This window comes from Sitophilus oryzae, unplaced genomic scaffold, assembly GCF_002938485.1.
Source record: "Sitophilus oryzae breed Bouriz unplaced genomic scaffold, Soryzae_2.0 scaffold_1063_pilon_pilon, whole genome shotgun sequence".
Classification (NCBI taxonomy): domain Eukaryota; kingdom Metazoa; phylum Arthropoda; class Insecta; order Coleoptera; family Curculionidae; genus Sitophilus; species Sitophilus oryzae.
Window position 1 is genome coordinate 1,475,645 of NW_022145686.1, and position 19,384 is coordinate 1,495,028.

The following is a 19,384-nucleotide window of genomic DNA, read 5'->3' on the forward strand; positions in this document are numbered from 1 at the left end:
ATCAAATTCATCATGTCAAAAATACCCAGGCACCAATTTTTATCCAAATATCGACGTTTGTTCAGAAATTATTTGGAAAAAATCGAAATTAGAATGAAACTTCTAGACCTTGTGTTTCCGAAACTAAGCATTTTAGGACTTACATTTATACTTTTTTACATACTTTTTTACAAAACTTTTTTACATATTTTGATCTGCAGAATATGCTGCGAATAATTCGAGCCACCCTGTATTTTAGACGAATTTTTCGTAGTTTTATGTGGTAATTTAGAATTAAAAAAAAAATAAAAATATTTTTAAACACATTGAAGTATTGACGAAAAAATGCATGCAAATGCATAAATTTGGATAGTGGGAGATCTTTCTGAGAAAAAAAAAACATAAATTGTCTCCTTAAAAATATAATAATACTAAAAATATAGTATGAGACATCTGACTTTCAAAATTGTCTTTGTTTAATACCTATTTAGCCAAAATTATAGAAAGTCCATATGCAAATAAAAAATATTTACACGATCATTATACTTTTATGGATGGATTGAATTGTAAGGCTGTATATTTATCTAATCTGATTAAATTAAAACTCTGCATTGAATCCTGTTTTTTTCTTTTGTATAGTGCTTAAAAATTTATTTGACCATGACATTATAGTTTTCAGTACTCTATTAATGAGTGTCAAAAAATCATGGCTAGTGATACATAAAATTTTAGTTATTGTACATGTTAGGTGCCAATATTTTAAATATTAATAATTACACTGTATTTTGAATGTGTTAAAAGTGAACAGGGTGTCACATTTTTTTGTTTTATACGGTTTCTCGTTTATGAGTAGAGATACAAAGATGCGGTTTTCAAGAAACATCATTGTGCTACTTTTTTATGAAACTAAGATGCTACACACATATTTGTTTTGACCTTCCTAGTTCCTGAAATACGGAACTGTCGTTTTCGAAATATGACTGAAACTTATTTTAATGGGGCACCCTGTATACAGTCGGTTGTTTATACAAAAACGGAAAGTTGTAGAAACAAAATATTTTATGGGTATATGTGGGGAGGCAATGTGCACAATTTAAAATTATCTAGAAATATACAGGGTGTCTCAGAATTAAGATCCATACCAAAGTTATATTTTTTCTTATGGAACACCCGGTATTTTATTTCATTTTTGGATTCTTGGGCCCAAAAAAAGGCATTTATTATAAGGGTTAAATATGTTTAAAATCTTTGGTTTTTGAGATATTTAAAAATATTTAAACATGCATGCTACAAAAGAATTGATTATTAACACCCCTGTACTTTTCAGAATTAATTCTTGTCCTGAGTTTAAAGGTAAAGAAATAAATTTTACTGAAAAATGTTATTGCTTCATTAAATTTATACAGGGGTACCAAAAATTGGTGATCTATTTTAAAGATTTATTTTACATATAAACTTTGTTATTTCAAATACAACACCTTGTATTTTTTTAAACAAATCAAAGCAGATTCAAATGCTCTTTCAAACTATATTAGGGTTTCCTATACCTATATATCTCAGATTTTGAATAAAAAGCGATTTTAAATAAAATGGCAATCAAGGTGGCTGGTATCGCCATGGCAATTTTCTAGTGACAGTTAGTAGCTATATAAAATCACTAGTAACATATTATCTTACTAGTGATTTTATTTTGTGAGGAAAATTATTTCTTAGCCTCAAGAGCTTATGCCCAAATATCTCCAAATAGGAATCTTCCTGGTAAGTGTTTCTTTGAAAAACTACTTGTCCTATTTCCTATTTCGCAGAGTTGGTAGTGTAGTTTATAAAAAAAATCTATTAGGCAGAAACCTGTCGTTGGAAGTGAAGAAATTGAATTTGCCGTAATTGGCTCTTTTATAGAAAATCCGTATATCTACAAGTTATCGTAAAATAAAACAAAGAACTACTTCTTCGTTTTTCTTGCTAGAATAATAAAAATACATATTAATAAATATTATTTATTAAACTATTGTAGGTAAATTAAATAAAAATAAACGGGTATAAATTTAAATACAAACTAATTTTGATTTTGAAAATATTTACTAACTGTCACTAGAAAATTGCCATGGCGATACCAGCCATCTTGATTGCCATTTTATTTAAAAATCGCTTTATATTCAAAATCTGAGATAGATAGGTATAGGAAACCCTAATATAGTTTGAAAGAGCATTTTAATCTGCTTCGATTTATTTAAAAAAATACAAGGAGTTGCATTTGAAATAACAAAGTTTTTGTGTAAAATAAATCACCAAACTTTGGTACCCCTGTATAAATTTAAGGAAGCAATAACATTTTTCAGTAAAGTTTATTTCTTTACCTTTAAACTCAGCACAAGAATTAACTCTGAAAAGTAACGTACAGGGTGTTAAAATCAATTCTTTTGTAGCATGCATATTTAAATATCTTTAAATATCTCAAAAACCAAAGATTTTAAACATATTTAACCCTTATAATAAATACCTTTTTTTGGGCCCAAGAATCCAAAAATTAAATAAAATACCGGTTGTTCCATAAGAAAAAATATAACTTTGGTATGGATCTTAGTTCTGAGACACCCTGTATATTTCAAAATAATTTTAAATTGTGCACATTGACTCCCCACATATACCCATAAAATATTTTGTTTCTGCATCTTTCCGTTTTCGTATAAATCAACCTAGGCGAATGAGGTGCGCCAAACTGTATATTTTTTTAAGTTTTATTTGCCTGTTTTATTTTCACAAATAAGAAAAAATTGCATTATTTAACTTTTTAACATAAATCAGCCTAGTTTAAGAGTATTATTATTTTATTTTATTTAAGTAACAAGAGATAATTTTGCTTTCCATCGTGTTATCTTAATGAACTGCACTGAGAATAAACTAGTACACCTTTTAGTTAACACGCGTTAATCAGAGTTATTGATGAACGAACTTTTGATGCACTTGTGCAAAAATTTCACACACAGAAACTAGAATGGAATAACCAATAACCAAAATTTGACGTCGAATACCTTATTCAATTGTTCTGATTACATATTTTAGACCGGCCGCCTATGTTTAAAGTTAAACAATAGATTTTTTACCTTGTTTATGAAAATAAGTATACTTAGAATAATTATATTTTCAGAAAGATCCTCGGAAATCTCATAACAGGACAAATAAATTAAAGAAACTCACTAAAAATCTTCAGAAAATATCTTTTATACTCCTTTACACTCTATTTTTTAGAATTTTTTGAAGTGGTGGACATGAACAATATGAAAAAAATAAAAACCCATTTTTTCTAAAATCTTCTTGTACTCATTTTTTTTATAATAATCTTTATGTTTATTTCTGGCAAGGATGTATTTTTAATGAAAATTCCACACCTGTAATTTTTAACCAATCAAAACGTGTTTTTCTGACAAATCACCATGGAACGGATAAATTTTAGTGAAATTTTTTTCCGTGTGGGCACCCAACAGCGAATTATACTGGAAATTTTTTGACGTTTATAATGACAGAATATCTTTTTGAGAGTCTGGTTTTTATTTGTTTACATGATGATTTTGATACATATGTAATGTATGTATATGTAAACTGCTTCCATACGCTTGACTTCGATTTCCTAGTATTCGCTTAATCTCCTGGCGAATATTTTCTTTGCTTTCATGACCGAAGCGAAATATTTTTTTTAAGCCGTGCCGCTTGACAGCTTCAAAACTGAAATAGTTTTTAAGTTTGGGTGTTTGGGTATCATCATAGATAAAAGAAAATAATCTACTATTAAGATAGATATGAAACTTAATAGTAAAATTTTGGGTCAAAGCGCCCCTCCGTGTTTTTAGTAGGGACTACGTTTAACCCAGCGCCTTCGCCTTTTCTGCTGTAAATGTTTTTTATGTTTATATTTGAATTCAACGGATATATTAAAGTTACACTCATATATTAGTATATCAGAATAACTTTAATAAAATATATAATAATAATAAAACATAAGAATATATATATTTTACAATTTATTTTTTTTTATTTATTTTACAGAGTTTCATGTAAATGATCGTAAGTCGACTGGCTGTCTAATGAATAGACCGAGATTTATAGATTTTAAAGCGAACGAAAAAAAAATCAAACAACAAATACATACCATATATTTTTCTTTTATCTAAGATACATACCTTATCGTCTTTTGGAAACACGTGCATTTTTGCAGTTTTGTTAGTTTCTTTGCAAGATGCAACACAACAAGAAAACACCATTTTTACAGTTAATAAATAATAAAACTATTTCTGACTATGATATTTAAAATTTAGATAGATAGAAAATTAAAAAAACAAACCAGTATTTGCAGACGCAGGCCCAAATTCAATAAAAATCAAAATTTTTCCTGCGAAAATCAGGCTTTTTTATGGCTTTTTTCGCTGAAAAGGTATTTTTTGATTTATCAGCAGTTATAGTAAAGTTGACAATATACAGGGTGTTATCGAATTAGTCTAAAAAAATTATGGTGTGATTTCTCATGTGTTCTTAATACAATTTTTATATAACCATTAGGTCTAAAGTACTTTCTTTCTGATCTACAGGGTGTTAAAAATTAAAAAAAAAACGAATTTTTTGCTTAACATAAATGGTACACCGTACATCACTGCTTTTTTAAAGAAAATATATTTTTTTCTTGACTGGCCATCGTTTTTCAACAAAATTGATCTTTTGAGTTTTTCTTGTTCATCAAACGGTTGTCGAGAAAAAAATAAATATACTTATTAAGAGCCCGCCTTAATTCGTTTTCTAACGATTTTTTATTTTTTAGATTAATTAGGAAACACCCTGTATATGCATATCACAGGCAACCAAAATAAACTAGTAACCTCTAAAAATTATTTTTCCTACCACTAGCGACTTACCGTGTTTTTAGTGTGTACTAAATTATTTTATCAAAATTTTACCATATAAGTTTCCAGGCAATGGGTACCACTTACTTGTCATGTCATAGTAACTAAATAATCAATTCGACCAAAAATCGAAAAATACATTTTAATTATTTGATTTTCAAACACAATTTGGTATGGAATTTTCTTACCGAATACCACACGAGGTCAAATTAAATCCGGACATTTTTTCTCGCTCATGAATATTTTTAGAAAATTATCCCTCGTCTTCGACTCGGAAAATTTTCAAAATATTCATGAGCTCGAAAAAATTTCCGGAAATAATTTGACCTCTAGTGGTATTACTAGTGAAAAAATATTTTCTATTCACTTTTTTAAACTAAACAAAAATATAAGTTAGATAAAACAAGATTTTAGAAAAAAAATGAGTACCACTTCAAAAAATTGTAAAAAATTCCAGAGTGTGGCGGAGTATAAATGACATTTTCTGACAATTTTTAATGAGTAACATATTTCACAAAGGTTAAAAAAATGAAGATTTTAATTTTCTTTTCTCCGCTAAAAATCGACTTTTCGTTTAAGAATCATGATCATATTATTTTTCCATGTCTTAGACTTCTAAGAATTAGAAAAAAACATCATTAATTAATTTTGAATCTTAAAAATAAAAATAAAATTGAGATAACAGGTTTTTTTCAAAATCTCGAAAACCGTTTGAGTTAAAGAGCTGAAAATTTAGGTGAATTATTTTGATTCAACACCAAATCGATCCCCTGAGTGCGAGTAAAAGCCTCGGAGGCAGATTTCCTCTATTAATTTGGCTATACCCTTTGTGTGTAGCATCTTTGTTTTTGTCTACTCATAAACGAAAAACCCTGTAAAACACACGAAAATGGGACACCCAAAACATTTGGCTTTCTTATTTGTATTATGAAATTTGTGAAACAGAGCAAAACTTTTTAACACTATTTCTTTTGTTGTTACATAGCTAGACATATTTATTTATGATGTATATATTTGTTTTTTCAAAGTCAATATGGAAGTATACTTTAAAATAATTATTAGTTACATCAATAATTGTTAGTATTTACATATAAATAAACAAATTGTATATAAAACTTGGTTGTACATATGAAAATCGTAATTTAGTCAGCATTGGCTGGCTATTACTATACTTTATACAAAATATCTAATTTTTTCTTGGAAATATAATTTATTTATATAAACAATTTGTATTGCACTCATTTAAAGGATATTTATTCTTGACAAATACAAGGTCTGATAGAAAGTACCATGGTTTCCATTTTTTTTCTGTAGATTTAGTTGAATACCAGATCCTTATAGTTGGAAAGTAGATAGTAGTTTGAGACTCTGCAATTTGTTAACGCCCTAACCACTGTCATGCGATCTGCTCTTTCAAAATTTGCCTTGACAATTTCATAATATCTTCCATCACTAGAAAGAAACATAAAATTTTAATAGTCGTATCAAAGACCCATTATTTCGAAAAAAAAACCCTATTATCATAGTGGGGTGAGAGGGCTGAAAAAAGTTTTACATCTGGCAACCAATGCGCCCTTTTGGATTCAGATAGCACATAGGTAGATGAGTCTAAAAAGCTCGGGACACAAATTTTTCTGGCCCTCTAGCGGTTTTGATGACGTAGTCAAAATTGCCGCCAAAATTTTGACACACGCTTCTAGATTTCCCGTTATAACTCAATTTTCCTTTCCGTTATTAACATATGTCTTTGGTGATTATGAATTAGAAGAAAACATGCTTCCCAACGGTGTATTTGGTTTTATACTTTAGGTTCACAAAGCCAAAAATATTTGAAATTTTATTTTTTATTTTTTTTTTATTTTAATTTTTTTCATCGTATTTTGCTAAATAACTTGAAATCAGTTACATTTAGCTAAAAACGTGTCATATTGTTCGTCAGAGAATTACCTTTCTAGCGGTATATATGACTTCTATTTTGTCACAAATGGTTTTTGACAATTTGCCAAAATATTGTAGCGTTACACATCTATACTCTGTTTTTTTTCTCAGGTAAGATTTCGACAGACAATGACAGAAGAAAAGCAGATGACGTCCCATACCAATCTATTTATTTTACTTAAAAAAGTTTCTAATAATTTTTAAGTTAACTATGGATGAATTTAAATATAAATCCGTCATGCCTCGTCTCTTGTTGTTTTAACCAGTTTTATTGGTTTATTTCAAAAATGACACATCGTATTTCAATTTTATCGGTTTGACGGAACGATGAACGGCAAACGGACGCCGATGCGTATGAACTCGCCTTTAGATTTTTGACGCTTGTCAAAGTCTTGCCAAATTATCGGTTATAATTTTGTGTCAACTTTTGTCAAATACCCTGCGTTTTGGAAGATGTGTTTTGTGTCTTTTGAAGTCAAATTGAGGAAAAATCGAGTGAAAATTAACTGTAGTCTCAGAGCACAGTTTATGCTTAATACTCGCTGCCCAGGCAGAAAGTCTTATTCACCAATAAAGTTCCAACAATAAAGTTCGTATACCATCTCGTCGTAGATAAGTGCATCTCGAATATGGTAGGAGGACCATACTATGGAGTAGCTGTAAAATATCGACATCACATGATAGGTAAATAATGGATTTTAGTACTGCAGAAAAATAATGTCAAAAGATACTGGTTTAAAAAAATTAAGATTAAAGTTAATTAATCAACTTTTAAGGTATAAAATTTGGTAAGTGCTATTATTAATAAAATAGTTTGTTTTATTTATGTTGTTTTATTTATTCCTGTGGAATATTACAAATATGTATTTGTACATAAGTTATATTGATAAATATAATCATGAATGCGGGAAGTTTCATAAAGCTTGAAAGTAAGAAATAGTTCTTTTTTTATATTTTTTTGGTATCTGGTGTCTTGTTCTTGTTTGTTTTGTATTAACACATACCGTTTTTTATTAAATAAAATAACTCGATTACATTTTTTTCAGTTTTATACAGTTTTTTTCACAATATTTTGAAACAATCACTTGTCAGTCAAATTTTAAATATATTAATTTCCTGCTATGCGTTCCAGTTGTACCAACTTATTTCTTTGTAAAATAAAATAAACTACTTTGAAATTAAAATGACAGACACATCTATTACTGTCAAGGATCTTCTCGTTGGACAGACTATAGTCGTTATGGTAAAAACACAATTTATATAGATCCTGAAAAGTAATACAGCGACCTAATGACTGTAAGTAATTGCTGTCATTTTTAATGTATTTCTAAAAATATACGAAAAATGGTGTACCCTTCTAAGTCGTGTCCCACTGTGTTTGTAACATTAGCAATAGATAACATTGATCACAACCAGTCTTCTTCTACTTTAACCGTTAACTGTTCCATGGTTCAAGTGTTACTATTATTCAGCATCCTCACAGTGAAGCAACTATAGAGATTGACGATGACAGCATTCGTATCCAGCAGTGGAACAAACAAATTGTCAATGGTCTACCTGAATATTACACTACTCTTCCTGCAACTGGTAAAGTAACAAGTGACCCATCTTTGCTTACTGTCAATCCACAGTACACGGACCACGATCCTGCATTCACCCCTAGGAAAGTTTTAAGTCATTGGCTTAACTCTGTCCTGCAGAGAGTGTATATTGCAGACATACAAGTATGTGCCTACGAGCATACATACAACAAGTATGTACATAAGAGCACGTGTCTACAATATCGTTTGCTGCTTTTCATGCACAGAATGAACCTGGTATTAAAAAAATAAGGTGTAATGCGTCGTTGCTTCCACTTCTTAATGACGAAATTGCAACGCCATCAATGGTACGTCATATGATGGATATCATAGTAATAGCTACTGCAGAATTACATGCAAATTCAATTCCAAATGTACATGCTCAATTTCTTCGTGGTAACTTTATGAGCAGCAAAACTGCTACAACTTTTTCTGCAATATCTGACGATCAGCTTCATGAACACAATAATAACGTTATAAAAGGTGAAGGTGAAACATATCAAACAACATATCAAACGAGCTACATTCCAAGCCACAATTTGGAGCAACAGTCTCGTTGCACAATACACGATACATTCACCAACCGAGTGGGAATGGATACTAACTTCGGAAGGATCATACCGACCTGTGTGGATAACAATTCCAGGAGTTTCAAAACACTATGTAGAACTTACCTCCTGTACTTGCCGCAAGCGATGTACATCTTGTAAATGTGTTAAAATGGGAATACGCTATACAAAACTTTGTGTATGTGAAGGACAGTGGACAGTGCTCGGATAGTGATCGGTAATCATAAGTGCGGGTAATGCAAATCCTCTACTCTGGATATGACTTCTGTAACTATATATCTGTATGTTTGAAAGCTACTTTACAGTTATACCTTGAGTGTGCTTCGTGTTTGCGATTTTAAAACGGAAATCAAAGTTTCGTCTTCCGAAAAAAGCTATACCTTATTTACTTATTCACCTAAAATTAGTTATTAAATTTTTTGCTTTTTGGCAGGTACAAAACCGCTGTATTACTTCTCGAAATCTATAAATTACATTGCTGCCCTAACGACTAGTTGTGCAACGCTACATTGTTTTGGCAGATTTTTAGCAACTGTTTATGATAAAATAGAAGATATATATACCGTTGTAAAGGTATTTTTTTGCGAAGAAAAAAGTATAAACACATTTTTAGCTACATATAGCGAATTTCAAGTTATTTAGTAAAAATCTGACGAAAAAATTAAATTAAAAAACATTTTTTTTATGTAACAAATATTTTTGTTATTATAAACGTAAATAATTTTGTGAAATATACCATTAAAAAGCGCTTTTCCTCCTCTTTCATAATCACTAACAATTTTTGTTAATATCGAAAAGTGAAACTGACTTATAGCGGGAAATATAGAAACGTGTCTAAACATTTTGGCGGCCATTTTGATTACATCATCAAGACCGCTAGAGGGCCAGAAAAATTTGTGTACCGAGATTATTAGACTTGTCTATCCATGTACTATCTAAATACAAAAGGGTGCGTTGGTTGCCAGATGTGAAATATTTTGGCATAATTTTAAGCTAACATACCCCACTATCAGTTTTTTTTTACAAATATGCAGGTAGTACTGCAAATTTCAGCAATATCATTGTTAATATACTGTAAGTTAAATATATTTTTTACAATTGTTTTTTTCTAAATGTAGTAGTTAAAACTTTTATAATTTGTAATCAAATTGTCATTTAAAAAATACTATACCGGGTGCGTCTAAAAAGTGGCTCACCCCTACGACTTTTTTTATTTTTTTAGATAAAAAACGAGATTTGGAATGTTAGTATATGACATAAATTAGGAATGATTGACGTATTCAATTGTTTCACCGAAAATGACTACAACTTTTGATTTTTAAATGGCACCCTGTGTATATTTCTACTTTAATCGTTAGAAAATGACTTTCTGAATAGAATGACATATATCATAGGTCAACTTTTGATATTTTCGCTTAAAAACAAAAATCGTATTTTAAATTTCAATCTGAAAGTGCCACGGCTGTGTTAAAAACTGTAATTTTTAATCAAGGAGCCTTGAAAAAATAGTTTTAATCGTTTAATGTTTTTAGTGTCTTGTACTGGTCGGTTAAAAGATGCATAAATCGTATTTTTAATCATATCTCAATTTTTTTCAAATGGAACAAGAATGACTCATTAGTATGTTTGGAAAAAGCATTTTTTATGAGTAATTTGGTTTGATTTACACACACTACATGTTATATTTTCAAATAAATCATATGCGGAGATGTTAAAAGTTGACATATATGTGATTATATTCAGATTGTTATTTTCTATCCAACAAAGTAAAAAATACCGAGGGTCTCATTGGAACTTTTGTTAAAAACTTATTAAGTCATTTCACGATTTTTTACCTATTTGTCAATATGATTTTTCTAGTATTTTTGTAGTCGATGTTGATCTTTAAGAACTGAAAATTTCAGAGTAAATGTCGATTTTGATATACCCTAGAACTGCTTAACACATAATCATAAAGATAAATGAGAACTATGTTTATTCTCTAATGGGGAGAAAATACAAACATATGTGATTTTGGCTCACAGGAAATAGCATATTTTATTTTTGGAATCAAATTATCTTACAGGGAATAGCATATTTTATTTTTGAAAAGAATATTAAAAACATTTTAAGAGGCTAATATAAATACATGCCCAAAGAGTGAGAGATATTGTACCTAAATGTGTGTACGTGCAAATTAAACTTAAAAAACTTGATGTGACTCAGCAGAGTGTCTACAAGAATTACTTATGTATATTTATGCAATAAGATCACTTGGTAGAGGGGAAAATAACTATTCTTTATCCTAAGTGAGTATATACTAATTTCATTTTTTCAGAAAAGCTCCTAAATTAAAATAAGTGTGTATCTACTATTTTTCATGAAATTAAATAGATTTTATTTTGTTATGTGCAACTGCATTTTATCTATTCAAAGCAATATTGAGTTTGTTGAAGATCGGGCGTCTAGGGATAAATTAAACTAATAAAAAACGTCAAAAGTTAAATCGGTTAAATATTTTCAAGTAACTTTTTATTCAAAAAACAATCATGTCAGTCTTAGTTTGTTTAATTATTTATATGATGAGTTTATATGTATTTATGAAACATTGTCCGTCGCTATTTTTTCTTTTTGTATCTGTTGGTTTAATTTAAAAATGAACACATCGCACTTCAACGCCCAAGTCGCATTTTCACGACTTGCGACAACATGTTTACTAAACACAACGTTGGATTAGTTACAAAAAATAGTTAGGTTCCCTTGGGTATTAAAATAAATGTAAACGTTGTTGTAACGTTGTGCCGACGTTGAACTAGTACTACAACAAAGTAAAAGCTTATGCGACGTCGAATAAACGTTATCTTGTAACCTTTTTTGCTTAAGTGATCTTTAGGTGATTCGGACAACGTAGTTACAGTACGTCTGTCCCTTCTGTAGCTACGGGGTATCCGTGAGAGGGGAAACGATATTCTCTCGATGTTTTTCGTAAAAAATTAGACGACGCGTCCCATCAATAAAAATTCGAGAAATTTGCAAGTAGCCAATAAAATGAGTGGGCGGAACGATTTGCGGTGACGCACTCGTCAAGTCGGCGTATAAAATATATTGCTGTTTATTTAAATGTTTTTTGTCCACATTCCTTTCGTAGACACAGATCCAGCAGACGCACTTTACCGACTGCGACTAGCCTAATATATTTCGGTATAAACCTATAATCTTAGTGATTTTCATAAAAATTCTTCGTGTCAATCATAAGTACCTATTATATAAATTATAAATATTAGTATTACTCCTATTTATATGGTAGGTACATAGTAGTCTGCAATTGCTATATTATTTTAATAAAAATAAATTATATTAAAAACCAAGTAATTTTAGAGCGGTCATTTATAAGATTTTATCATTTTGTTAGCCATGAGAATTGCGCTATAAAACTCAAAGTTTTGCCAATTACTGGTTTTATTTTTTTCTTTTTTTTTGTTACCTATATTCTTTATAGATACAGAATATATTTAAATAATCTTCATATAAATTATTTGATCGTCCTTGGCAGTTATTTTATCGTCCTTTTTGCCAAATTCGAAAAAGTTATTTATTTACAGTGTTCTACTGGAGGTCATTAACATTAACTGAATAAAAAAATCAGCAAATTATGGTAGGTATCTTTAGAGTCGGAATAAAAATTAAATATGCAATTATTAAAAAAAATAATTTCTTTAGAAATAACTTGTATATAATATCCCAAATAGTACAAACCACTATCAACTTACAGTCATTTCTGAATGATTAAATGGAATTGTATTTTATATGGTGAAGATAATCTACATAATATAAAATGCTAATGTTTCTCTGTGTCGTCTCTACTGAAGTAACGACTTGCTCTAGAGAGTTGCTTTTTTTACTAAAAGATAGCTAAGTGGCTCCTCTAAAAACTGTCGACGCCGGATTTTTTGTGTTTTTCGTTTAATTATAAAAAAAAGTAAAAAGTATTGTTTTTTCCTGATGTCGCATTTTGTGGCGGATGCGCCAGGCTTCAACTAAGCTTCAACTAGTTTATTAAATACCATTCTATTGAAATTTTGTCTTCTTTAAATGGCGAATGCGCTGGGATAGAATTGAAAATCCATTGTTTTATATTTACCTCAATGCTAAACATTTTAATTTAAGACACTTTACTCTCAAAGTGTCTATAGCTTTTTGACTCTTGTCGGAAAATCTCAAATTGTCTGGATCCCATCTTAATTCCAACCTTTCCAGATTACTGCAATTTTTAGCTATACTGTCCATTAACTGATCTGCTAAGATATTTACTCCAAGCCTTTCTTGAGTTCCCATTACGATTATCCTAAGAAGCAAGAGACAGTTAGTAGAATTCATTTATTATCGACTCAATCATAAAATCGTTTATATATATAAAAAAAAACTTTAATACTCTTAGCTATAGCTAAAAGCGTCTCGCCAAGCAAAAAGTACATTTCATAGAGTTAGATCATAGTTAGATGTCTGAAAATTTAACACAATATAGTATCGTAGGGGGAAATGGCGCCTAAAATATTTTCAACCATAAAGGCCAGGACTTTTTATTTTTAATTGTAGCTACCAGCTTATGATACTGGTATTTTAAAATTACAAGTATGTTTTATGTAGAATCTACACGAAGTTATAGGTATATTGTTTGAATTATTTTAAATTGTATGTTATGAATGAAATTATAGTACCGAATACTTTTAAATAGTTTTCATCATGACTGCGTTTTTAATGACATATTTTCTTTATTTTTAAAAAGCACTTTACTTATTTTTTTTATACAGGGTCCGGCAATAGTGAGTCGGGCATCTGTACAGTACGTCTGTCCGTTCTGTAGCTACGGGGTATCCGTGAGAGGGGAAACGATATTCTCTCGATGTTTTTCGTAAAAAAATAGACGACGCGTCTCATCAATAAAAATTCGACAAATTTGCAAGTAGCCAATAGAATGAGTGGGCGGAGCGATTTGCGGTGACGCACTCGTCAAATCGACGTATAAAATGTATTGCTGTTTATTTAAATGTTTTTTGTCCGCATTCCTTTCATAGACACAGATCCAGCAGACGTACTGTAGCTCCTAGAATAAAAAAGTTGCAAATTTTGTTTAAGCGCAAACCTGAAGTATGTACTTGGATGTATTTCAGGAAAATATTTAACTTAAAGTACAGTAAAAGTGTGAGTGGATCGGGATAATATTTTTTAATTTGACACCTTGTGTGCATTTTTGGCCTTCTTTCTTCTTTCTTCTTTCAGATCACTTTACATAATTTTAAGATATGAGTAAATATATTTCAATAGTTTTAGAGATATTAATAAATAAATAAAAAATATATATTTTTCAGCTTACTTAAAAAATTTTATTAAAAATACAAGAACTGTCCTGAAATCAAAACTATATTAAGTATTTACTTTAGATGGTCTGTATACTTACTGTGCTCTAAATATCGGAATCTTAAATTATACAGGGTGTTCAAAATTCTGCACCACACTTTCTAGAAATCTTGTTTAAAAAAAAATGGAGAATATTATCATTAAAAATAAATACATTTTTTGAATAAAACGTTTACATGAATTTCTCTATCAATAAATTTTATAAACTTATTGATTATCAATCCGTATTTCTGTGGATTACTTAAACACCTACAAATTTTGTAAAAAAATAAAAACTCACACACATTTTTTGAACAAACAAAAATAATATTAAGTAAACAAAAATGGAAAAAGAAATTTTTACTACTTCACAAGCAAATAAAAATAATATTTAGCCAAGAGTTATAATTCAGTCAAAATTGAAGATTTCTCTGGGAGTACCCAGCAGTACCTCGGGAGGAGGGGGGTCCGGCACCGGCACCCCCGGCACATTTACACCAACAGTGTTGATAAAAATATATTAAAAATTATTAAAAAAAATTAAAATTATCCGATTTTTCCAACGAAACTTTTCATAAAACTGTCATGCCAGTTGGCCCATTATAATAATAATAATAATAGCTCCCGTATACAGGGTGCTACAAATTCGAGGTACGAGCATTGGTATCTCGGTAACCGTAATAGATACGAAGATGGCTAAATTGGGGCAAAGTTGCGCCTTGGGATGTTCACCGAGATGCCATCAAAAAAGTTTTAAAAATTTCAAGGATTGCTGAGTTTTTTGGAAAAAACTGATTTTTTTGAAAATCAATTTTATTTTTTCCTGTCATTAGTTTTTAGAAAATCAAAAAACTAATTGCACATTCTCATTAGGGCTATCGGATAGTATTTTTAGATTTTTAAATTAGGTGATAATTTGTGAGATACAGAGGCCTACTTAATTTTTTTAAATACGGACCTGCATTTTTTATTTCAGATTTTAAAAGAACTCGGTCTCCTGAGTACAATGATATGCCACACTTAATTTTTTTTTGTTTTGACATTTGAACACAATTTATTTAATAAATAAATAAATAAATAATGATTTTTATTGTATAAAGAGTAATATTGCAAATATACAATATTACACAATAATTGGTAGGAGTTTGGCGTTAGCCACTCTTCCACTCCACCATAAAATAAAAGTAAATGATTCTGCACTTAGAATTCGAATTATAAAAAAAATGCAAAAGAATAATTACAATAAAGAATATATTTTTTTTTAAACAGCTGATCATTAAAACGATTTTAAATTAATTTAATTAGTAGACAATAATGTATTATTTTTAATTAGCAAACAAACGATTTTTTATCTCAAATTTAAATCTTGAAAATGGTGAATCTAGTATATCTAGAATTGGATTTAACAATAAAGGTGCCTTATAGGAAAAACTACATTTAAATTTTGCACTAAATGCCGCGGGACTGTAAAAGTATTTAATCTAATATCTCTACTATGGATTTCTGATCTTTTTATAAGTACATTGTATAAATATGGAGGAACTTTGTATGTACAGACTTTATATAATAACATAATATAAAGGTATTGAAAACGTAAAGAGAGTCTAGGCTCATTCAATTTAATTAGGTGAGGAGTTACGTGCTCTCTATATTGTAGATCACAAACAAATCTCACCGATGCATTTTGTACTCTCTGTATTTTTGCTTGGTTGTAGTTTGTCAATAAAGTGCAATAAATCTGACTGCAATAGTCCCAATGTGGATATATCAGCGCCTTTATTAGGTGAAGTTTTGTCGCTTCATCCAACAAAAATTTCAGATTATACATGCCCTTCAATTTAAACATAGCTTGTTTGTATACTTTATTACAGTGATGTTCAGTCAGGCCGCTGTCTAGGTAAACTCCCAGGTTCTTGGCAACATCGACCCATTGGATCAGAGTACCACCAATAGATAAATCAAAATTGGAAACAATAAAGTTTCTACTCCTCGCATTACCTACACAAAGTGCATGAGTTTTATTAGAATTTATTATTAGTCCATGGTTACTACACCATGTTTCGTAAGCAGCCAAATCGCGGTTCAAAATAGTAACAGAGTCCCCAGCATCTTCAATGGCAGTTTCCAGATATATCTGTACATCGTCAGCGTACATATGCATTTGACACTTATGAATCGCTGATGGCAAATCAAATGTGTATAATAAAAATAAGAGTGGGCCCAAGATGCTACCCTGGGGCACTCCATTCGTTGTCACGCTAAAGTTGGATAATTCTAAACTATTCAGCTTTACTCGTTGTGTCCTATCATTTAGATAATCTTCAAACCAAGACAATGCAGCAGTATCACATCCGATGAATCGAAGCTTAGCTAAAAGCAATTGAAACTTAACCGAATCGAATGCCTTACTCTGATCCAAGAGAACTAACATTTGTACACTTAGAGACCATCCATGGCGCGAGAAAGATCATCTACAATCTTAAGCAAAGCTGTAGATGCTTCATGTTTAACACGAAATCCAGATTGGACCATTGGAAGAATATTGTTAGCCTCCAAAAACTCTAAAATTTGTTTATAAATTATGTTTTCGAATAATTTCGATATAGCCGGTAATATACTGATAGGTCGCAAATCACCAAAAGAACCGGGCGTCAATACCTTAGATATAGGGAGAATATTAGCTGATTTCCATGCACAAGGAAATTTACCAGATATGATTGAGCTGTTGAATATATTTTTGATATGAGTTATGCAGTGTGGCAATACGAATTTAAACTAATTTTAAACTATCAAATCATTTTCCCAGAAGATGGATTGGAAATGGTAGAGAGTATAATGTCCAGCGAGGTTTCTGGACCTATCGTCAAGTGGCTACATTACTTGATGTCATTTGTAAAAGTGAAATCAATTCATCTCAACTTTTACAATAAAGAGTACAAAATGCATTCGGAAGTATTAGAAAAAAGTTCAAAGAGCTATAAATAAAATTGAACTAAAAATAAATGTGTGCAATAGGGAGGGTGGTAATCCTTTCGAACATGTGGAACATTAGAAACTAGTGTGTAGAAGTTGATTTATTTATAATAACTACGATTAATTTTATGCATATTATTAGATCGCACACTGAGATTTCAAATTCACAATAAAAAAAGTTAAAAATAATATCTTTAAATTTCTGACCTGGATATTATTTATTTGACTGTTCCAATTGGCTCGATTTTCCTTATTCAATGTTAATTAGCGCTGATCAATATTGTTGCGATGAATATAATCAGATCAAATAATTTAAGAAACAAGAGTCGGACTTGAAATTATAGTAAATAATAATTAAATAGTTTTGTTGCTGTTAAGGTACCCAAAACAAAAAAAAAAAATTGAAGAAACAAAAGGATTGTGAATCCCAAGTACTCATTTTAAGGCTGAGACGACCTAGGTACCCAAACTATTTTTATTTTAATAAAGATAGTCGGCTGATGAAATGCCGGGTGTTGGATTCGAACCTACAACCTTGAGATTCGTAGATAAGAGCCTGTACCTCTACGCCACCGGGCACCATGGCCCATTATTAGTGTTTTATTTTACAAACTTCTAAATATACTATGTACTTTTTGCTATAGTAATTTAACAATACAGTACTAATATTTACTTTGCATTAGCTAAGATCGGCAATATTGATTGCCACAAGGAATCAGTGATGTGAGTCATTCCAGATAATCCCAGACCCCAAAGTTGATGACCGTATTTACATAGGAATTTATAAATGGCATCTTCTGATAGGTTATCTGAACTGTCTAAATCCAAAGACACCTAAAATTAAAATAGGAAAATAAGCCTTAAGAGCAAAATAGTATAAGTTTGTCAGTGAAAAATGTAATGTTGTTAAAGTATGTGCATAATTTTCAACCAACTATTTTCATACCAAATTCCTCGGATTACCCGCATCCATCCAAGTTTTCAACACTGAATCGTTGAAGCCGTTGATTTGACCAGCACTAAGAAACCTCAAACCTGGCAATCTGGTCAGCATATCCTGTAGACATTCCGTGGATAGATCTGTCGCTGTTATGTCAAATTCCTGAAGGGAGCACTTTTCCCACTCCACTTGCATCAGATAGTCGCTCTGCAAATCTTTACAATCGTAAAAACCTTTAGAAAATGTTTTGTTTTAGTATAGCTTACTGGTTCCGTTCATCAGCAAGCATTTTAGTCTTCTACTTCTTTGAAACAATATTTTCAATGTGCTTCCGGTTACTTTGTTGCAATAATTTACTGCTAAGCATTCTAACTGTAATGAAGAGATCCTTACTGAATAAGTTCTGTTGGAGTTTAATAATTGCAATTAAACTATGAAAATATAATAAATCATGAGATTTGTAATGTGATTAAGTTGTAATGAGATTTGTAATGAGAGAGTTATCTATTCCTATATTTACTAAAACCTAGATCAAGATCTACAATACCGGGTGTTTTTCAAAAATGGTTCGCCCCTGTAACTTTTTTTTTTGTAAACTGTTATATGTTTTTATGTTTTATGTAAACAGTTATAAAATTAAATAAACTCCATAAACTATATCAATTTTGGAAATAGCTACTAAATGTCACTAGAAAATTGCCATGGCGACACCAGCCATCTTGATTACAGTTTTATTGAAATATTGCCATCTAGATTGTCATTTTATTAAAAAAAATCGCTTTTGTCTATTAAAAATCTATGTCTGAGCCAGATAGGTATAGGAAACCCTAATATAGTTTGAAAGAGCATTTAAATAGATCAGCAATTTTTGGTACCCCTGTATGCATTTAAGGAAGCAATCAAATTTTTCAGTAAAGTTTCTTTCTCTATCTCTAAACTCAGCACAAGAAATAATTCTGAAAAGTAATGTAAATGGTGTTGACAATCGTATCTATTCATAACAAAACAACAAAAACCTAAGTTTTTAAACATATTTAACCCTTATAATAAATGGTTGATTTTTTAGGCCCAAGAGAGGTATGAATCTTAGTTCTGAAACACCCGGTATATTTTAAAACAATTTTAAATTATGCACAT

The 19,384-nt window shown here is 30.2% G+C and overlaps 1 protein-coding gene across 3 annotated transcripts in view; it reads right to left on the minus strand.

The window, feature by feature from the left end:
* Window positions 1-5,836: 5,836 nt before the first annotated feature.
* Window positions 5,837-19,384, minus strand: part of LOC115878820 (F-box/LRR-repeat protein 12) — a 47,081-nt gene continuing 33,533 nt past the window's right edge. For all 3 annotated transcript variants that reach the window (XM_030895445.1, XM_030895437.1, XM_030895429.1), the window contains exons 4-8: window positions 18,514-18,619; window positions 18,254-18,462; window positions 17,981-18,141; window positions 13,079-13,282; window positions 5,837-6,323 (exon numbers count right to left, since the gene is read on the minus strand). In XM_030895445.1, coding sequence (XP_030751305.1) covers window positions 6,188-6,323; window positions 13,079-13,282; window positions 17,981-18,141; window positions 18,254-18,462; window positions 18,514-18,619 — 816 coding nt within the window. In that variant the 3' untranslated portion in view covers window positions 5,837-6,187. The remainder of the gene's footprint in view (window positions 6,324-13,078; window positions 13,283-17,980; window positions 18,142-18,253; window positions 18,463-18,513; window positions 18,620-19,384) is intronic.